The sequence below is a fragment of the Narcine bancroftii genome, unplaced genomic scaffold (assembly GCF_036971445.1).
Source record: "Narcine bancroftii isolate sNarBan1 unplaced genomic scaffold, sNarBan1.hap1 Scaffold_154, whole genome shotgun sequence".
Taxonomy (NCBI): domain Eukaryota; kingdom Metazoa; phylum Chordata; class Chondrichthyes; order Torpediniformes; family Narcinidae; genus Narcine; species Narcine bancroftii.
Genome location: NW_027211889.1, coordinates 3,252,385 through 3,275,926, shown reverse-complemented (window position 1 = coordinate 3,275,926; position 23,542 = coordinate 3,252,385). Strand labels below are relative to the sequence as shown.

The following is a 23,542-nucleotide window of genomic DNA, read 5'->3' as shown; positions in this document are numbered from 1 at the left end:
AGGGAGAGGGAGGGAGAGTTGTTGAGGAAGGGATAAGGATTTTGGGAGAGGGTGAGGGGAAGAGGAGGAGAGGGAGAGGAAAGGAGAGGGAGGGAGAGTTGTCGAGGAAGGGTAAGGAATATAGGGAGAGGGTGAGGAGAAGGAGAAGGAGAAGGGAAAGAGAATGAGGGATAGTTGTCAAGGAAGGCAGAGGGTTATAGGGAGATTGTGAGGGGAAGGGAAGGAGAGGGAGGGAGGGAGAGTTATCGAGGAAGGGGGAGGGATATAGGGAGAGAGTGGGGGAGGAGAAGAAGATGGAGAGTGGAAGGAATGGGAGAGGGAGGGAGAGTTGTCGAGGAAGGGGAGGGATAGTGGGAGGGTGAGAAGAAAGAGAGGGAGAGAGGAAGGAGATGGAGAGGGAGGGAGACTTGTCGAGGAATGGGGAAGGATATAGGGAAGAGTGTGAGGGTAAGAGGAGAAGGAGAGCGATAAGAGATGGAGAGGGAGAGGAAAGGAGAGAGGGAGAGTTGGTGAGGAAGGGGGAGCGATATAGGCTGAGGGTGAGGGGAAGAGGAGGAGAGGGAAAGGAGAGGGAGAGGAAAGGAGAGTGAGGAAGAGTTTTCGAGGAAGGGGGAGTAATGGGGTGAGGGTGAGGTGGAGAAGGAGAGGGAGAGGGGAAGGAGAGGGAGGGGAAGGAGGGGGAAAGGGAGAGGGAGGGAGAGTTGTTGAGGAAGGGATAAGGATTTTGGGAGAGGGTGAGGGGAAGAGGAGGAGAGGGAGAGGAAAGGAGAGGGAGGGAGAGGGTGAGGAGAAGGAGAAGGAGAAGGGAAAGAGAATGAGGGATAGTTGTCAAGGAAGGCAGAGGGTTATAGGGAGATTGTGAGGGGAAGGGAAGGAGAGGGAGGGAGGGAGAGTTATTGAGGAAGGGGGAGGGATATAGGGAGAGAGTGGGGGCAGGAGAAGGAGAGGGAGAGGGGAAGGAGAGGGAGAGGGGAAAGAGGAGGAAAGGGAGGGAAAATTTTCGAGGAGAGGGATTTTGGGAGAGGGTGAGGGGGAGAGGGAGAGGAAAGTAGAGGGAGGGAGAGTTGTCGAGGAAAGGGGAGTGATAGAGGGAGAGGGTGAGGGGAAAAGGAGAGGGAGAGGAAAGGAGAGTTTTTGAGGATGGGGAGGGATATTCGTAGAGAGTGAGAGGTAGAGGGGAAGGAGAGGGAGGGAGAGGGAGGAAGAGTTGTCGACGAAGGGGGAGGGATAGAGGGATAGGGGATTAAAGGGTTTCTATTGTCTCTGAATCTTTACGAAAAAGTGAAGATGATTTTGAGCTGAAGACCATTGGTCGTCTTCGCGTGATCTTCCTCAACTCTGTTCATCTCTTCCCTTGAATGACTTTTGTTTCCGTTGCTTGTAGATTCGTGAAGCGCAGAAGGGAGGACAACAACTTGTGCTGGAAGTCGAGCTGGTAGCAGGACCAACAGTCAATAAGGCAGCCACACTTGGAAACACAATCAACATGTTCAGGTATTTCTACATCCAGTCCTGGAGGATCTCAACAAAGTTCAAGCAAGATTTCTGCCAACACCTAAAAATTCGACAACTCCAAAAAAATGTAGTGAACAGATCCGACCTTTGTACACGTCATTCATCACCCACACCAAAGCCTTTAACTCTGCATCAAGGAAACAACTATAGGACACCCCTTCTAGTATTAGATGAACTGAAATGGAAGTACGGATCCTGAGGCTCTTCAACAAAGGCATATTGGCCACAGTCATGGTCAACATGAGTACTTGGGAGCCTTTTTGCATGAAGTGAAGAGTAAACAAGGATCTGTGTCAGGTCACTCGCCTGAGTGCTACTGGTACCATGTAACCCAGTACTACCTGTCGCATGGTCGAGTGGTCGGCGACTAAACCGGCTCCCCCATCAGGCTTGCCTGGTGAGGAGGGTGGCTAGACACCCTGCAGGATGAAAAACAAGACCTGTCAAAGGGTGGATGAACCATGGACAGAAAGGTCTGGCAAACCATCATCTGAGAGGGAACAGCAACCTTTGAAGCCAGCAGATGTGCAGAAATAGAAGAAGATGAGAGGAGAAACCGTACCAACCCAAGCCTGATCTGCCATCTGGAACAACCTGTCCTGAATGCAGAAGAACTTTCAAAGGCAAGATTGAACACAGAAGCCACTTGATAGCAACGAGGAGGAGAACTTTCTGACAGACAGCGCAGAATTCAAACTGAGGTCCAGTCCTGACCACTGGCCATGTAAAGGCATTGCCCTAACCACTACATCAACCGTGACACCCTGCTCAGAGAAGCCGGCTGGAATCTCGAGCGTCTGGAGGAATCGATGTGTCAGGCAGCAGTGGGGAGGGGTCGGGGATCAGCGGCGGCAGTGGGGAGGACTCGGGGATCAGCGGCAGTTCCTACCACACCCCCACACACACAAACCCTGACGCACACGCCCCACACACACACACACATACACACTCGATTCTTTGAAAGATTTTATTTAATATTCTCAAATTACATAAAGAAAATCAAATACACATAAAATAACTGTAAACTACATCCCCTCCCCCTTACTAATACAATAAAAACCAAAAAAAGAAAAAAATAACCAAAATAAAGAAAAAAAAAACAACCTCTCCTCCCCCAAAACTTTAGAGAAATGTATCAAATATTCCCTGATTGGTCTGCCAACATTACAACATTGATTTAATTTCTATAGCCATGTGTTTCAAATATAAACACCACATATAAATAAAAAAGAGTAATTACTTACATTATATGTTAATTTTTCTAAATATAGACAAGAGTGAAATCCGTTATGCCATCTTTGCAAGTTTATATTCTTCCATGTGACAGCTATACATTTTCTCGCTACTGCTAACACAAATCTTAACAAAGCCAAATATGGTTTAGGCATTTTGAATCAACAAATGGAACATTAACATAACCCAACAAACATATTTTTGGATCCATTAAATATCCCTTTGAAACAAATCCCTCAAAAATTTTATAATTTCCTCCCAAAAATGCTTAATTTTCTTTCACGACCAAACTGAATGTACAAAAGTAACTTTCTGCTCTCTACATCTAAAACAGAAATCTGTTAAACTGAACCCATATCTCTTCAATTTCTCAGGGGTTGAATATAATTGATGCAAAAAATTCTAATTGACCATAGTATACCTCACATTAATTAACTTGGTAACACCGTCAACACACAGTTTTGACCATTCCTCCCATGTCAAAATAATATTTAATTCTTTCCCATTTGTCTTTTTCCATTTTCTCCTGCAACAACCAATACATATCAGAAATAAAGCCTTTTTCACCTTTATCTGCAATTAATAATTCAAATTTCTTATGACCTGGTAAATTTATTTCCTTCCCACAATTCTTCTTTAAATAATCTCAAAGTTGGTAATAAACAAAGAATTTGATGCAATACCATATCTTTCCTGCAACCTTTTAAATGCACAAAACCTCCCTGCTTCAAAACAATCTATTACATTCACTAATCCTTTAATTTCCCAATCTTTTAAGTAAGGATTCTATCATGAAAAGGGAATTAATTTATTCTGATATAATGGTGATCTTATCGAAACTATTCCGATAGAATCTAGAATTAAATTGCGATTTTACCAAATATTCATTGTATGTCGAAAAACGGATAATTTAAATTCTTATAACAATAAAGGATTCCATTTATAAATAAAATGATTAATATTATTTTCCAAAATCTGAGCCATCTTTATCTTTGCCCACCTAGAAGATTGTTCATTATCAAATAACCAATTAATAAACTTCATCGGTGCCACCTCATAATAATTATAAAAACAATGTAATTGCAAACCACCCAATTTATAATGCCAAGTCCATTTTTGGAAAGAAACCCTCGATAATTTACCTTTCCATAAGAATAACCCAACTATGCAAGGAATAGATTGAAAAAAGTATTGTACTCGAGCATAAATGTTCATCTTTATGCAATTCACTCTTCGTATTAAGGTCAGTGATAAATCTTTCCACTTATCTAAATCAATTTTAACCTTATTTCATAAAGGTACATAATGCAAAATAAATAATTCATGATCATTTTTATTTACAACTACTCCTAAATATTTAATTTTATTTGACCATCTAAATTTAGTAATTTGTCTACAATCCATAAAATCTTCTTCTGCTATTGGTAAAACCTCACTCTTTTCCCAATTAATCTCATATCCCAATAATTTACCATACTTATTCAACAAGTCCTGTGATAATTTTAGTGAAGTCTTTGGATTAGTTAAATATACAAAAACATCATGTGTAAATAAGCTAATTTTATTTTCATTTTCTCTCACTTTAAGTCCTCTAACACCAAAATCATGTCAAACAGCCTGAGCTAAAGGTTCTGTCACCAAAGCAAGTAAAGCAGGTGAAAGAGGAAAACCCTGTCTTGTAAAACAAGATAAATTAAAAGATTTTAAAATCTCACCATTCGTTATTACCCTTGTCATAAGTTCTGCATATAAAGCCCTAACCCAACCCCTAAAAAATGGAACAAAATTAAATTTTTCCAATACTTTAAACAAAAACTTCCACTCAACTCGATCAAATGCCTTCTCAGCATCCAAAGATATATCCGTTGGTTGATTATCTTGTTGTTTTTAGCATTAATTAATGAAATCAATTTAACTATATTATCTGATGACAATTTAACTATATTGTCTTTGACAAACCCTACCTGATTGTTACGTAAAAAAATTTGGCAAATAATTCACTAACCTATTATCTAAAACTTTTGACACCAATCTATAATCAACATTTAATAATGATATCGGTCTGTAAGGTGACACTTTTAAAGAGTTCCTTTCTTTTTTTAGGTATAACTGTAATCAATGCTTTTGAGAAAGATTCTGGAAATACATCCATTTTAGTTGCTTGTTTCAAAACATCTTTATATAATGGAAATAATAAATCATTAAATTTTTTATAAAACTCCACCTTAAATCCATCCTCTCCAGGAGATTTCCGATCAGGCATCGATGGCAAAGCTTCTCTCAATTCTAATTCAGTAAATAAAATATCTAAATTCTTTACCTCAAATTCATTCAACACTGGCAAATTTAAACTAGATAAAAATAAATCAATTTGATCCATTTTTTGATAACCCTCTGACATATATAAATTTTCATAAAATTTTTAAAATTCATCAGTATTCATTTATGTAATTTCTCCATTCTTCCTAATAGCATTAATTGTCCTTGATACTTGCTCAGTTTTATGTTGCCATGCCAACCATATGCACTCTTACTCCCAATTGAAAATAACATTGTTTAGACTGCAAAATCATTTTCTCATATTTATACGTTTGTAAATTATAATGTAATTTCACTTTAGATAAATTTATCTTTTCATCCTCTGTATATTTCTTTTTAAATTTTTTCTCCAAGCCTTCGATTTCCTTTTCCAAATTTAAACTTACGAATAAATAGTTTTTTTTCTCTCTTAGTTGTATAGCTAATAATTTGTCCCCTCAAATATGCTTTTAAAGCATCCCACAAAATAAATTTACTTTGAACTGAATTTTCTTTCATTTGTAAATAAAAAATAATTTGATCTCTCATCTACTAAATGAAATCTGGTCTCTTCAATAACTTTTCATTAAACCTCCAACGATAAGCTGTCTCAGTTAATTCAGTCCCTAAACATTTAATGAAGGATATGAGAATAACCTACTTTTATCTTCTGCAAAATTAAATCTACCTTGTAAATGCACAGAAATCAAAAATACATTTATTCTAGAGAAAGAATTATGCCGAGCTGAATAAAGTGAATAATCTTTCTCAGTTGGGTTTAAATTCCTCCAAATTTCCACTAAATTTAAATCCTCCATCATCTTAAACAGTCTTTTTGCCATTTTAGTTCTTTCAACAATTTTTGGAGATTTGTCCAACAAGGGATCCAAACAACAGTTAAAATCTACTCCGACTAACACATTCCCATATGCCTGATTCGAATTTAAAAATGTCCCTGAAATAAATGTCTGATCATCTTCATTTGGTGCATAAACATACATTAAAGTCCAACTTTCAGAAAAAAATCTTCCAGTTAACAATCAGTACTCTTCCAACATTAGCAAAAAAAAAATCCACAGCAAAAAGTTTTTTTTTATTAACTAATATCACCACGCCTCTAGTTTTAGAGTTTAATGTAGACAAAATTACATGTCCTGACCAATCTCTCTTCAACTTCACATGTTCTTTTTCTGTCAAATGAGTCCTTTGCAAAAATACAATATCTACTTTTAGCTTCTTTAAATTTTTATTTTTTCTGCCTTTTTCTCCATTGATTGTAATTCAAAAGATACATTTTTACGTATCAAAATAGCTACATCTTTAGCCTTAGAATTAAATGAAGAATATACATGCCCAACCCAGTTCCTTTTTAATTTCACGCTTTCATTCACATTCAAATGTGTTTCTTGTAAAAAAGCAATATCAATTTTCATTTTCTTAATATACGCCAAGACCCACGTATATTAATCTAACTATTTAATCCTCGAACATTAAAAGTAGCAAACTTCAACTTTGACATATCTACTATTATTACTAAATACCAATAATATCTTTATATAAAAACTCAAATTAATGTATATAGGCCCTCCAATAAAAAAATCACAAATTAAAAACTAAAAAAAATTAAAAATAAAAAAAAAATAAAAAAATAAAGAAAAAGGAAAAAAAAAAAGAAAATCCCCCCCCCCCAAAAAAACTACCAAAAGGTAGTAATCCTCTAAACAAAAATTGGGTGTGGGTCACCCACCAGTGGCTGATGACTAGTAAAGAAAGTCCAAATCTCTCCTTGCCCAGCCAAACAGTCAGTAACATCAAAATATTATAAGAACAAAAGAAAAAATAGAATAAGAAAATTCTTTTTACCCAAAAGACTCCAATCTCGAAAATCCCATTTCAGAAGTTGGACTCTTTCCATTCCTGTTTTTTTCCCATTTTTGCCATTTCTTCCTTTTCCAGAGCTACCAAATTTTTCTTTAGGAGATAATGCTGGACTATGTCTTTGTCCTCTTATATCTGGCCATGAGTCAGCAAAAATCATTGCTTCACAATCAGTTTCAAAAAACCAAAATTGACAGACTCCGTAAAACACCTTCAACACTGCAGGGTAACGAAAAGTAGACTTATAACCTTTATGTCACAAAACTTCTTTAACTGGATTGAATCGACGTCGACCTGATGCATTTCCAACAATGGAGACATTTTCCTGTGTGCTCCCTCCATTGAAATCAAAAGGCTTTCTACTTCTTGGGAACACGCACCTTCTTCCGGGGAATGGGTAATTCCAGCGCCATCCTTCATTTGGTAGCAATAGATTTTTTTGCAGCCCGCACAGGAAATCTTTGGGGTCTAGGCAATGAAGAAATTGAGCCAGGGGCTGTTTCAGGTCGTCTAGTCCCCAGATCCTCAGCACTTCGAAAATGTATATTCTTATGAACTTGAGGTTTAATCTTTTTACCATTAGTTGCCATAATAATTGCTTGATACTTTAAACTAAAATTTAAAAAGTTTAAACTTGAAAACAAAGGGTTAAAAAACAGGTATTTAAAAATCTGGCCAGAGAGGTCGAGATTACATGTCTAGACTCTACGCTATCTTGCCACGATCCCTACTTTTAGCTTCTTAATATAATCTATCACACATTGCCTTTTTATTGGGTGATTTAAACCCTTAACATTAACAATTGTAAAACTTAAATTACTTATTACAACTTACACAATGGCACCCAATCTTTCACAATTAACTTAAACAAAAACCCTCAACCAACAATAAAAAACACTAGACCCCCCCCTGAAAAAACTGCAACACACTCGAGACACATACCCCAGACACATACCCCAACAATCACACACCTCCCACACACACACCCTACACACAACCCCCAACACACATCCCCAGACACACATTCCACACATACAAGCCCCGACTCACACCCCCCACAATCACACACCTCCCACATGCACACCCCACACACACATACACATCCCAGGAACACACCCTCACGCTCACAAACTCCCACACATACACTCTGCGCACACACACACACATATCCCCCATACACATACTCCCCCACACACAACCTCTGACAGATATACACAAACACCCTTCGACACTCATACACACCTTCCACACCCTCACTCCACAAACACCCAATGCACCCACAGTCCCCTTCCCACTCACCACACCTACACATATACCCCGACGCACAACCCAGAAACACCGCCCACATACACCCCTCACACACACTTTCACACATGACCACCTCCCACACACAACTCACAAAATCAACTCCCAGCCACACATCCCACACATAAACGCACACTCACACTCACCCGATACAACCCCTGGACAGATAAACCTCCCACACACATACCCGTACACACATCCTCTCACACTCAGTCCCCCCCACACACACCCACCCACACCCCATATACCTCTCACACACACCCCCAAACACACACACACCTTCACACTTGACCACCTCCCACACACAACCAACACAAAATCAACACCCAGCTACACACACACATACACGCACACTCACACAATACAACCCCTACACAGATAAACCTCCCACACACATACCCGTACACACATCCTTTCACACACACAGTCCCCCCCACACACACCCACCCACACCCCATATACCTCTCACACACACACCCAAACACACACACCTTCACACTTGACCACCTCCCACACACAACCAACACAGAATCAACACCCACCTACACACACACATACACGCACACTCACACAATACAACCCTACACATCTGCCCCAAAAAACATGGCCCCAATGGACATCCCCCACTCACTCCCCACATACACACCCCACACAATCATAACCCTACAGACTTCCCCACAAAAACAATAACATACCCGTCCCACACACACCCAACACAAACCACACACACACACCCATTCATAGACCTCCACCCATCCCCCAAACACATACCCCACATACACACCCAGCACATGGACGCCCCTCCATATTCACCACCGCATTCACACCCCTGCACACACAACCCACGCACAAACCCATTCCCAATCATGCCCCCTACACACTCTCTCCCTCGCATGCACTGCCACACTTATTTCTCCGCACACACACCCTTCACACCCTTGACACAAACATTGCCAGACAAATCCCACCATGCACACGCACTAATGCGACCCTGCACAAACACCTTCCCACACAAGTCCCTCACACATGCACTCCCACTCACATGGCCCTACACACACATCCCGAACCACATACCCCTACACACACACACAAGCCATAAATACGCCCACACACACACTCCCTCATACAACCCCCTCACACACAAACCCGCAAATCCACCCACCCACACCACCCCACACATATTTCCCCCACACTCATGCGCTCACACACAGACACACACACATTCCCTCCACGTATATCACACACACACACACACACACACACACACACCAACCCTCCATATGCAAACCCCACACAAGCCACACATCCCATACCCACACACACACTCTCTATATTCAAATCCCACACACACACAAACCCCACTCATAAACACCACACAAGCACAAAACCCCTAACACACACAAACTCACACACAAAAACACCACACAAACACAAACAACCCCCACACTCAAATCCACCCCACACACTAACCCACCACACACACTAACCCACCACACATACACACCATACTCACATCCCCAAACATCAGAGACTTACCCAAATTCCCCACACACACAAACCCCAAAATAGCGCCCATGGTAGAAGTGAGGGCATTGGTGCAGTCGCTGACCCATGGGGAGGTGTGGGTGAGGGCATTGGTGCCATCGCTGATGGAGGGAGGGGGTGGTGCCGTCGCTGATGGAGGGAGGGGGGTTGGTGCCGTCGCTGATGGAGGGAGGGGGTGTGGTGCCTTCGCTGATGGAGGGAGGGGGGTTGGTGCTGTCGCTGATCGAGGGAGGGGGGTGGTGCCTTCGCTGATGGAGGGAGGGGGGTTGGTGCCATCGCTGATGGAGGGAGTTGGATTGGTGCCATCGCTGATGGAGGGAGGGGGGTTGGTGCCATCGCTGATGGAGGGAGGGAGGTTGGTGCCATCGCTGATGGAGGGAGGGGGGTGGTGCCATCGCTGATGGAGGGAGGGAGGTTGGTGCCATCGCTGATGGAAGGAGGGGGGGTGGTGCCATCGCTGATAGAGGGAGGGAGGTTGGTGCCATCGCTGATGGAGGGAGGGAGGTTGGTGCCATCGCTGATGGAAGGAGGGGGGTGGTGCCATCGCTGATGGAGGGAGGGAGGTTGGTGCCATCGCTGATGGAGGGAGGGAGGTTGGTGCCATCGCTGATGTGTCAAGGGGTGCAAGATGACGTCATCATTGACAAGTATGGGGATGGAAGTAGCGCTGACAAGCAGGGTGGGGGCGCATGCAATGCTTGCCATGTCCTATATACGTTGGTGCCCCACACAGACACTGACACACACACTCACCCTGCCACACACACCCACTCACACATACACACCCCCACACACACCCCAAACCCACACCCCTCACACACTCCCCATACACCCATCCCCCACAAACTCACACCCCTCACAACCACACACACACCCCTCACACACACCACACATAACCCACACCCACACCCCTCATACACACACCCTCACACATGCCCCACAACACACACACCTCCACACCATCTCTCCACCCATCCCACACGCTCTCACCCCCCACCCACACATCCACACACTCAGACACCCCCACACTGCCCCCTACACATATTCGCACAAACACACATCTACACACACTTCCCACACACACCCATCCCTCACACACACACCACATTAACACACCATACACACACCCACCCCCACACACCCCACTCCCCACACACCCACTCCCCACAAACACACATCCCTCACAAACACACACCACACATAACCCACACACACTGCCACACACATACCCCACAACACACACCCCTCCACAACACCCACCCACCCATCTCACACACACTCTCACCCCCCACCCACACACTCAGACACCCCCACACAGCCCCTACACTTATCTTCACAAACACTCATCTACACACATTTCCCACACACACCCCTCTCGCACCCATCACTCACACACACACACCCCACACTAACACACTATACACACACCCACCCCCCACATACCCCACTCCCTACACATCCACCCTCCACAAACACACATCCCTCACAAACACACACCACACATGCCCCACAACACACACCCCTCCACACCATCTCTCCACCCATCCCACACACTCTCACCCCCCACCCACACATCCACACACTCAGACACCCCCACACTGCCCCCTACACATATTCTCACAAACACACATATACACACACTTCCCACACACACCCATCCCTCACACACACACACCACATTAACACACCTTACACACACCCACCCCCACACACCGCACTCCCTACACATCCACCCCCCACAAACACACATCCCTCACAAACACACACCACACATAACCCACACACACATACCCCTCATACACACTGCCACACACATACCCCACAACACACACCCCTCCACACCCCCATCCACCCATCCCACACACTCTCACCCCCCATCCACACACTCAGACACCCCCACACAGCCCCCTATACTAATCCTCACATACAACCCACACACTCCCACTTACACACACCCCACACACACCTCTCACACACACCCACAAACACACTTCCCACACACTCAGACACCTTCCACACTGACTCCACACAACACACAGACCACACACAATTCCCACACACACCCCACACACCCACATACTTACACACACTTCCCACACACACTCCCACTTACACACACACCCCACATCCCCACACTTACCAAACACTCACCCCACACAAACCTCTCACATCCACTTCCCACACACTCAATCCACACACTCAGACAACTCCCACAGTGACCCCACACACACACACATCCACACTCCAATAGAATCTCTTTTCTCCCTCTCCCCTTAATCCCGTCTCCGAACCAGATTCTTGTATTTAAAGTAGACTTTGTTCCTAGACGAATATAATATGGGTCTGGAAGTCGGGATTTAGAATGAAAGGTTCTGAAAATCGTTCAGGATAGGTCCCCCCAATTATTTCGGGGCAAATTGGAAGATGTTCTTTTATATCAGCGACATGTTCTATCAGTGAGATAATTTTGTCGAGTTCCTTCCATTTGACGTCGATGTTGTGCTTTGTACAAATGTCTGCATATATTTGTTCACTTATGGAAAATGGAAAGAAGGAAATGCACACACGCACACATACCCACTCCCACACCCTCCCACACGCACACATACATACACACAACCTCCCTCACACCCCTTCTTACACACGCCCACACACATACCTACCCAAAAGGACCCAAGCACATACACTCCACACATATCCACCACACAATCCTACCCACACACCCCACACACAACCCCTCACCCATTCCCTCCATAACCCCACATGCAGACCCCAAACATACACCCCAATCCCACAAAACTCCAGACACACATCCCAATGATTTTGGGGCAAATTGGAAGATGTGCTTTTCTATCAGGGACGTGTTCCATAAGTGAGTTAATTTTGTCGAGTTCCTTCCATTTGACGTCGATGTTGTGCTTTGTGCAAATGTTCTGTATATATTTGATCGTTGATATATTTGTATATATTTGTTCACTGTTCTGTATATATTCTGTATATATTGTATATATTCTGTATATACTTTTTCACTGTAAACAAAAGCCCCACATATCTGCACACACACCCTCACACACACACCCTCCCCCACACCCCTTCTTACACACACCCACACACATTCCCACCCACAAGCAACCATGCACATATAACCCACACACATCCACCGCACAATCTCACCCACACACACCACACACATCCACTCACACGTTCCATCCAACACCCCAATACCCGAACATGCAGTCCACAAACACACACCCAATTCCACACAACTCCACACACACATCCCAAATCCCACACACAACCCCAACTATTTCGGGGCAAATTGGTAGATGTGCTTTTATATCAGGGACGTGTTCGATAAGTGAGATAATTTTGTCGAGTTCTTTTCATTTGACGTCGATGTTGTGCTTTGTACATATGTTCTGTATATATTTGATCGTTGATATATTTGTATATATTTGTTCACTCTTCTGTATATATTCTGTATATATTGTAAATATTCTGTATATACTTTTTCACTGTAAATAAAACCCCCACATACATGCACGCACACACACACTACCACACACACCCAAATGCCAACAGACACTCCCCCTCCCTCACACACACACACACACACACACACACACACACACACACACACACACACACACACTGTCCCTCACACCCCTTCTTACACACGCTCACACATATACCCACCCACAAGCACCCATGCACTTATACCCCACACACATCCACTACACAATCTTAAAAAATCAAACAAAAGATGAGAAACAATAAATCGGACTGACCCGACAGGACGGAGGAACTAAGGTCGTTTGGAATCAGCAGATGCGATAGAATCGGCAATCTCCGTCAGGCTGAGGGACCTTGAAACACCACACAAGTACAAACTAAACTGGATGAGAGGGTCCTTGCAGAGAAATGGATTGGAGTCAATCCACAGGACCCTCAGAGCAACAGAGAGGATCACTGGAGTCTCCCTCTTCCCCATCAGTGTGATCTAGCAGGATCCTTGTCTGAAGAGGCCATGCCAAATCCTGGAGAAGCCCTTTGACCCTGCCCGCAGCATCTCTCAGCTGCTCCCATCAAGAAAGAGAAAGGAGGATCAGAACCAGCATCAGCAGGATGAAGAACAGCTTCTGTGCAGGGGTCGGGAGAAGGTTGAAGCACCAAAGGAACTGCTCCCACTCACCATCCGAGTGCAAACAGAGAGCGCATGTAAAATGTTCAATGATGGGAATGTATGGACATGATACTAAGGGCTGAAAGAGACTTGGAACAGGGTTTTTTGTGGTCGATCATTTATTACGAATAAAGTCTTACACGAAAGGGCAAGAAGCAGCTAAGGTTGTTCTTTCCACACAGATCTACTGTTAGTCCTCTAATTCTATGGGAACTGTCGCAGGGTTGTAGCTCCCAGTTGTTGGGATAGGCTGACACAAAGTGGTAGGTCCAGGTACTAATGAGGATGCCATCAGATGGTTCCCCACCCCCCACTCTCTCCCCACCACCACTGCCAACATCAGTTCTTTGTATTACAAATAAAGATGATTGAAACACAGAAGTCTGCAGACGCTGTGATTATAATTACAAACACACTGACATGCTGAAGGAACTCAGCTATTCTTTCCAGCATTCAGGCCTGAGCCCTTCTTCAAGGAATAAACAGAATAACCCAGAAGCAGGAAATCTCAGAAAGGCTCAGAATTCTGGTTAGGGGACAAATCCAGCCCAACAAAAGGTGTTAATTGGATGTGATAGGGATGAGGTTTTTCATAGCAGGCCGAGCGACCATGTGGTCAGGCGGGCCGAATCGCTGTCCCAGTCAGTTGGTACAAGATGGCATAGGCCCCCCTTCCCTTCTCATGAGAAGCATGCATTTGGTGACACATGTTGCCTGGGAGATGTCGCCACATCCTGGTTGCAGCAACTTCGCAACGCACTGACATCACTCCCCTAGACCAGCGCACCCCAGAGAGGAATGAGGTCGTCCCCTAAAAGCAGCACGAGAGGTTCATATAAAGGCAGTTACTGGTTCACTTCATGCTGTGTGGAGGTGCTTCATTTCAGTAGCACCACCTTTTGCAGTCACGACAAGACCATGAACAGGCTGTCAGCAAGAGAATGGGATGGGGAATTGAAGCAGGTGGCCACTGGGAGATCCCCACTCTTGTGGCGGACATGGAGAAGTTTGTATTTATAGGATAGCTATAAATTCCGATGAAAATACAACCAGTATAGGTTTTACTCACTCACAGGCTTCCAGAGTGGGTGAGAAAATACAAGTCTTTAGGCCAGCAAATCTTCCAGACAGGGTTCAATGATCAATTCTTCCCAACAGGGTCCCAACCTCCAAAAGGCAGCCCATTCATATATTGGTTTCCCGCCCAAACACAGCTGATTGAGTCTATTACCTATCAGATGTGAATTGTCAAAAGCTACAGTAAGCGTTCAGTAACCTTAACAACACCTTCCAGTGCCAGCTTGAAATTGTTTCTGCTCAGAGGTTTCGCCCACCATTGTTCACAGACGAAGGTGAATGATGCTTGTCAGTGACACATGGGTCTCTCTGGAGGTTGAACTGATCCCAGGGCACTGAGTTCTGGAGAAATGACCACACCAAATTTGATGTTGCTGAATGGAGGAAACACTTTCGTATGTCGCATGGCACCTTTCACTTCGTGCTGGAACTCTAAGAACCTCACCTGAAGCCGCATAGACCAGGCGCAGCAACCATGGAGCCGGGATTTCGATTAGCTGTGGCTCTGCGCTGGTATGCCACCCCTTGTGAGTATCGATCCATCAGTCCCATCTTTGGAATAGGCATCAGCACCGTGTGCATGGTGGTGCAGGTGGTGACGGCCGCCTTGACGAAGTTCCTCGGTAAACGTCTCATGTCCCTGCCCATTGGAACACGTCTCCAGGAGACCAATGACAGCTTGGTGCAAAGGGGATACCCAATGTGTGCCGGTGCCATTGATGGATCACATATTCCCATTATTGCCCCCAGCTTGCATGCTGCAAAGGCTGGCATTCAATGGTTCTGCAAGCAGTGGTCGACCACAGATTCTGGTGAGCTAAGCCTTTATTGGTCTTTATCACATCACATCTCAATGTCTATCACTTCACTGTGCTTTCCATTCACGTTACAGCTTCTCAGATGTGTTTGTTGGCCGGGCAGTACCCATGATGCCCGAGTGCTTACCAACTCTCCTCTGTATAGAAAGGAAGAGGACCAGGGCGGATACCACTTCCCACCTGACGTGAGTGTTCACCCTACAAAGCTTCATGTGTCAATCTTATGTATGCTTATTGTGTCAACGGTCATGTGTATGAATTAACAACATTCTCCATTGTTGTGCCTGCAGGTGTCCAAGGATGTTAATGGAGTGGAGGTTCCAGCGCATCTTGTGGGTCATCTGGCATATCCACTACGAAATTGGCTGATGAAGGGGTTCACACAGCACCAAGGACTGGATCTGGATCAGCAAAGATTTAACAAGGCCCTTAATTCTGCAAGGATAGTGGTGGAACATGCATATTGCCGTCTAAATGGCTGCCGGTGGTGCCTGTCCAACCGTCTGGATATCTCTACCACCTTAGTCCCAGGTGTTGTGTTTGCTCGCTGTGTCCTGCACAATATATGTGAGATTAACAAGGAAGACTTTCTGTCAGAGTGGACGTTGGTTGAAGCAGATGGTCCTGCACCCATTAGCACAGATTGTCACAATCAGCAGGCCCATGGGCACCAGGCCATCCATTCTGCCATTTTGTCCATCCTGTAAGGGTATAACCCTGCCACCTAGCTCCTAATTTCCACAACTTGTTCCCCCCTCCACCCTCCCCACCCAATGCGACAACATGAGCCTACTGCCTGGCATGTTATGTGTTCTCGTGAAGTAATGGTTGCATATAAATGAGACTTGTGTGCTTGTCAAAAATGTAATAAAAAACATTTTTTGAGAAATCTTATTGCTTCATAAATATCTGAGTTCGATATAGCAATGTAAACATTTCACATTATGTTTAAACTAGATGTAAACCATGGAACGGACAAATCACATTGCAAATACACTCCACACTTGAACACCGCAGAACAAAAACAAAAATGGTAAACACAACAAACACCTCCACCCGGCACCACAGCATTTCTGTGTTGTGCCGATTATACCTCTCGGAGGAGGGTTACCAAGTTCATTTGGCAGGCGCATCCTGCGCATTCAGGTGGCCTTCCGGCAGCCCATATTGCCATTATATGCGGCTTTACAAGTGGGGCATTTGGCCACCTGAAAGTGCCTTTTCTAAGAGTTCCTGTATCTGGCTCATTCTTTGAAGAAGGGCTCAGGACTGAAATGTTGGGAATATATCTTGATCTCCTATGGACACTGAAAATCCGGGCTGAGCTCCTCCAGCTTAACGGTGGGTTTTTAAGCACCACATATAGATGCACATCTCAAGACAAGGCCAGAAAAATGTGCCACCTGGGAAAATTGCATAACAGGGGCATCTTGTGGTTCCACTTGGCTGCTTCTTACATTATTTGGCCAGGACTTTCTTTGCAAATTTCCCAACACCTATTCTGTGTTTTCTCCAGCCTGTCAATTCAAATACACTTGTTTTCTTACTTCTCCAGTTCTTGGTTTCTCTGCTTCCTGACCTGCTTTTTCCAGCAGTTTTGTATAACTTATATTCCAGCAGTTGCTGTGGTTGAACTTTTACTGATTTAATGAATTGTTTTCATCAGAATCTAAATGTGCTTGAGTCCACGGTCAGCCATGTAAGCATTGAAATGGGTGGCCACTGGGAGATCCACCCTGTTGCAGCAGACAGAGTTGAAGTGCATTAAATGCACCCAATGATTTGGTCACTGCAGCCACCAGTTAAAAAATTCAAGAGGTTCTGCAGTCTGTGTGTCAATAAATCCCTCTGCACCTCTGTTTTTAGTGGGAATCCATCAACCCTGAAGTTGTGCTCTCTCGTCCTTGACTCCTCTAACATGGGAGATAATTTTACCACATCTACTGTATCCAGGCTTCTCAACATTCGAAGTGCTTCTTAGGACCCCTACCACTCATCATTCTTCTGAACACCAAGGAGTATAGTCCAAGATCCATCAAACCTTCCTCATATATTAATCCTTTCATTCCAGGAATCATTCTTGTGAATCTTCTGCAATGCCAGCACATCCTTTCTTCAATAAGGAGCCCAAAACTCTCTCCGCTACTGCAGGTGCTGCCTCGCCAGTGCCTTCTTAAGCCTCAACATCACATCCCTGCTCTTATATCCTATTATTTGCGATATGAATACCAACATTCCAATCAGCTGATTGACCACCAACATGGAAGTTAACCTATTGGGCATCCTGCACGGCGATGCCAAGGTCCATCTCCCCCAGAATTTTGAATGTTCACCCTATGCAATAATAATCTGCCCTTTTATTCCTTCTCCCAAAGTTCATGACCAGACATTTTCCTACTTTGGAATTCACTGGCCTCTTCTTTTTCCATTCTCCTAATCTATCTGTCTCTCTGCAGCCTTGCTGTTTTCTCCCAGCTACCTGCTGCTCTGTAACGGGTGAAGAAAAAGTGATGGCCCCCAGAATTGTTTCCCAGCATTTCTGCACACCTGCAGAAAGCCACATAACACAGCAATTGCCTTCTGGTCGTTCCCCCTGATAGTACAGATTCTAACACCAATGTGTATCTGTCCAGAGTGTAGTGTAGGATGACTGTGATTGGCTGAGAGTGTAGCCACACCTACTGGCAGGTCTTAAAGGATTTCTCCTAGCCAGACCAGGTCATTCTGGACTGGTCGACCCACTTATGATATGCTCCAGTCTTTTAGTTAATAAAAGTCTTGGTTTGGATCAACAAGTGTTTGGTTCTTTCGACGCACTCTGCAATGTTCCCCCTTCCTGCACCTTTGCTCTCTGAGATGTGTCACCAGCAGTGTCCTTTCCTTCTGTTCCTCAAAATAGATACTTTATTTTCATATTTCAATATGTGCGCAACTCGGAGTTCACAATATTAGCCAAGAGCTGTTAAAATTCCCGGGAAAACATTGCAAATTATAAAATCTTCTCAAACAATGAAAAACCATGTACAAAAGTGAAAACAGTGACTCCTGGTGGGCCAGGTAAAAACTATCGGGAGATACATAAAAAGGTGCCTTTTTAGAATCTTTTTCTGCTCATGTAGAGAGGGTTTTGAAGGTTAATTGGAAACTATTTTCAGAGGCTTGGACTTGGATGAATTTGTACGGACTGAATGAAGATGATGTTCACTTTGTTCCTGATGCATTTTTATATTTGAATCAATCAATGAGAATATTATGGTTGGAGGAGATTTTAATTGTTGTTTGGATCCGTTGTTGATTAAATCTCGAAAAATTGTGAAAAAAAAACAAAATGGCGAAAAGAATAACTGAGTTGATGGGGGATTTAAATTTAGTGGAAATATGGGAACAGAGGAATCCGACCGAAAAGGATTTTTCCTTATATTCTCACGTCATGATTCGGTTTCAAGAATAGTTTTTTTTGGTATCAGCCCATTTGCAGGGTCGAATCAGACAGGCTGAGTATAAGAGTAGGATTCTGTCAGATCACTCATTATTGTTAATTTCACGTAGTATCGCAGAGATGGTGGAAACCTGTTATTGTTGGTGATTTAATGAAATGTTGTTAAAAAAAACCTGAAATTATTACGCTTGTAAGAGATCAGATTAGGTTTTTTTAGAAACGAATAAGGGATCAGTTCAAAGTAATTTTATGTTATGGGATACTTTAAAAAAGATATTTACGAGGTCAAACTATTACTTACACAGCAAAAGTGAAGAAACAATATATAGCAGAAATTCAGGACTTAGAGAAAGAAATTGCAACATTAGAGAAGACATTTCAGAAAAATTCAACTGAGGATAATAAAATACAGTTGTCCAAATTGAAGCTTTGATATAATACAATTGTGAAAAAATAATTCAATGATGGAAACAGCTCTACTATGAGTTGAGGGACAGAGCACATACGGTTTTAACTTAGCAATTGGAAACTGAATAAGTGCCTAGAATGCAGTTAGGAGAAATTCAGAGATAACATAAACCACAGGATATTAATGATGAATTTTGTACATTTCATCGGGACTTTATCTGAAGGGAATTCGGATATGGAGCAGATTGATTGTTTTTTGTCGAATTTAAATTTACCTTTATTAGAGGAAGAGGATATTAAGACTTTGGATGGTTCATTTACTGATTTGGAACTTAAGGAGGCGTTACAATCTATGCCAAGTGGAAAATCACCTGGAGAAGATGGATTTACATTGGAATTTTAGAGAAATTTTTATGATTTGTTATTTCCGGAATATTCTGATGTACTGAAGCTCGCCACTGATACAGGTTTATTTCCAGAATCGTTTTCAAGGGCATTAATAACACTCATCCCAAAGAAAGACAGAGATCCATTAAAAGTTGTGTCATACAGACTAATATTAATAAATAATAATATTGAATGTAGATTACAAAATTGTAGCAAAGGTTTTAGCAAACAGATTGGCTAACCCTTTACCGCAATTAGTACATGTGGATCAAGCAGGATTTATCAAGGACAGGTATTCAGCTGATAATATTACTAAATTAATTACAATAATTAATGCTTCAAGACAACTCAACCAGACAATGATATTAGCGCTAGACGTGGAAACGGCTTTCCACAGTGTGGAGTGGAATTTTTATTTAAGGTGTTAGAAAAATATAAATTTGGACCACTCTTTACCAGTTGGGTTAAGGCATTATATACTAATACTCCTGCTCGGGTGGTGACAAATGGACAGATTTTGCAGGCATTCAATTTGTTTAGATCCACTAGACAGGGTCGTCCGCTGTCACTAGCCTTATTTGCATTAGTTATAGAACCAAGCAATTAGGCAAGAAATGAATATTAAGGGAATTACAATTGGTGGGCAAGAGTATAAAATTAATCTGTTTGCAGATGATGTGTTGATATATTTGTCTCAACCTAAGAATTCTTTCGAACCATTACAAAATTTGTTGAAAAGATACGGGGTAATGTCAGGCTATAAAGTAAAGTGAGATATTACTAATATCAGATGGAGATTATTCAGATTGTAAACAACTTATGAAGTTTAAATGGTCAAATAAAATTATTTGGGCATAATAATGGATAAAGAGTATCAAAATTTATACAGCTTAAATTATGTACCATTATTAAATAAGATTAAGTTTGATTTAAATAGATGGAAGGAGTCACTGTTAACACGGGTAAATTGTATTAAAATGAGTATATATCCACGCATTCAGTATTTGTTTCAATCTATTCTGAGTGTTATACCGGGAAAGTTCTTTCAGGAATTAAATAAAGCAGATTGTTTCTTTCTATGGAAAGGTAAGTTGTCTAGAGTCTCTATGCAAAAGTTGACATGGAGGTATGTTTTAGGAGGTCATCAATTCCACATTTTCAAAATTATTATCAAGTAGCACAATTAAAGTTTATGAATAGATTGTTTGATATTGACCAACCTCCGATGTGGGTGAATGTGGAGATGGATCAAATACAAGAAAGAACAATACATTATTTTATATATAAATGGAATCCTCTGCTTTTGCAGTAGTATCAACTGACAGTATTGAAACATTTGATAGGAGAATGGTATAAATGGAATCAGTTTATAGGATCGAAAGGTAAGATTTCAGCTAAGACACCATTATATCAGAATCAGACAATTTCATTTTCTATGAATAATTCTTATTTGAAAGATTGGGAATCAAAAGAAGTGATATTATTGGAGGACTGTTTTGAAGTAGATTCACTTCTTTGGTTTAATAGACAGAGAGAAATTTGGAATATCACAAAATACTTTATTTGCTTACTATCAAGTACAAGATTTATTATTAGAATGCTTTGGTAGAAATTTTAGTATAACCTGGTCAAATGAAATTTGAGAGATTAATTGTTGATAAGGGGAAAGAAGGGATTTGTTTCCGAAATGATATGTTATTACAAGAAAAGATGAAAAAGGTAGATATATTTAAAATAAAGGATAAATGGGAGAAGGATTTATGTGTTCCTATTTCTGTGGATGAGTGGTCTTACATGTGTTTGGTTAGTGTTATGAAATTAATTAATGTACGATATAGTTTAGTTAGTTATAACTTTCTGCATCAGTTATATTGAACTCCTGAAAACATGACAAAATATGGATTTAGTGGGTCAGATTTGTGTTTTTGATTTGGTGATCAGACAGGTACTTTTTTTATACTCAGCGTGGGAATGTTTAAAGTTGAAGCCCTTTTGGTAAAAAGTGATTAAATTTTTGCGAGTTCTTTTCAAATAGATTTATATGTGGATCCATGGGTATGATTACTGGGATACATGAATACAATTATGGCAAATTTACGCTTGGAGAAACCTCAAATTGCATATATTCGTTTAGAATTAGCAGTGGCTAGAAAATGTATAGCTGCAACTTGGAAAAATGATGTCGAATTGAGTATTTATAGATGACACAATGAAATTCAATCATGTATTTACTTAGAGAAAATAACGTATAATTTGCAAAATAATTATTCTTTTTTTATAAAGATGTGAAGTTGGTATTTGGAATGTATGGGTTGAGATGTTAAGTAAAAGCCTTATACGTGTTGCAAGATGTAAATGGATGTCACACCGTAACAGTCTGTTATGAGACGATGCTATTGAGTTTTTTAATATAAGCTTCGTAGGGGTGAGGGTTATAGGGGCTGGGATAGATTAGAAGGGGGAGGAGGGAGGTGGGAGGTAGTAGAGGGTAGTTTTAGATTAAACTTTGTATTTTTTCTTGGTTCTGTAAAATTCTTAAATAAACTTCCAAAAAAACTGCATCGAGATAAATGTCGAGCCAGGCTCATCCATTGAACAAAAGACAACATAACACATCAATTGCCTTCTGGTTTTTCATCCACTCTACTCCAAACCTTACAATTTTGACTCCATGGGTTTCCTCTGGGTACTGATGTCCTCTCACATCCCTCAGGTAGGTGTAAATGGCAGCTTGATGATTGATGTGGATTGTTTTATATTTTAAATACAACATCTATATTGTACATGTAATGGCAATATCATTCAAAGAATTAGACTCCACTACAAAACTGGGAGGAAGGATGTGAACCTGAAAGATTTAGTTATGGTCACTGATTCTTAAACAATTTGGTGAGAGGACACACACATGGATATCGGGATGAACCCAGGCATGAGAGGTTTCAGAAAGGAGTAGAGACTGTTCTTGATCAATCAAGAAATTTTAGAGATCACCCAGTAAATGTTATGAGAAGGCACATGAGCGCGCGATGCCATAAAATGAGTTACGTTTATATTGCATATTCGGTTAATTTTTAACTTAGACATACAGCACGGTAGCAGAACATCTCATGCCCTGAAGCCATGCTGCCCAATTTACACCCCATTGACCTATACCCCCTGCACATTTTGAATGGATGGAGGAAACCAGAGCCCCTGAGGAAAACCCACGCAGATACAGGGAAGACTTTCAAACTCTTTATAGACAGTGCAGGACCCGAACCCAGGTCCGGTCCCAACCATTGGTGCTGTAAAGGTGTTGTGCTAATTTCCACACCAACCATGTCATCCTTTAGATGCCATCTTATTCAGAATAAAGAGTGTTTACTCTTTCTCTCCTTTAACCATCTTGAACACAATGGCAAACTGTTTCATTAACCTCAAAAACAATTGATCAGAAATAATCTATAGAACACCGTC

General features: G+C 42.1%; 2 protein-coding genes across 4 annotated transcripts in view; both read left to right on the top strand.

The window, feature by feature from the left end:
- LOC138750503 (microtubule-actin cross-linking factor 1-like) overlaps positions 1-5,416 on the top strand; it is a 33,687-nt gene extending 28,271 nt beyond the window's left edge. For 2 of the 3 annotated variants that reach the window (XM_069912576.1, XM_069912578.1), the window contains exon 8: positions 1,385-5,416. In XM_069912576.1, the coding sequence (XP_069768677.1) occupies positions 1,385-1,392 (8 nt within the window). In that variant the 3' untranslated portion in view covers positions 1,393-5,416. The remainder of the gene's footprint in view (positions 1-1,384) is intronic. The other variant, XM_069912575.1, reaches the window with a different exon arrangement.
- An 8,811-nt stretch (positions 5,417-14,227) lies between these two features.
- On the top strand, positions 14,228-16,741 carry LOC138750490 (uncharacterized). Its single transcript, XM_069912560.1, has 2 exons — positions 14,228-16,037; positions 16,143-16,741. The coding sequence occupies exons 1-2, from the start codon at positions 15,510-15,512 to the stop codon at positions 16,557-16,559; spliced, it is 945 nt and encodes a 314-aa protein (XP_069768661.1). The 5' UTR covers positions 14,228-15,509; the 3' UTR covers positions 16,560-16,741.
- The last annotated feature ends 6,801 nt before the right edge of the window (positions 16,742-23,542 follow it).

What these genes read in the sequence shown, in the direction of transcription:
- LOC138750490 (XM_069912560.1), top strand. Translation starts at nt 15,510, where the DNA reads ATGGAGCCGGGATTTCGATTAGCTGTGGCTCTGCGCTGGTATGCCACC. An exon ending in GATACCACTTCCCACCTGAC is followed by an intron (nt 16,038 to 16,142) that starts GTGAGTGTTCAC and finishes TTGTGCCTGCAG; the next exon opens with GTGTCCAAGGATGTTAATGG.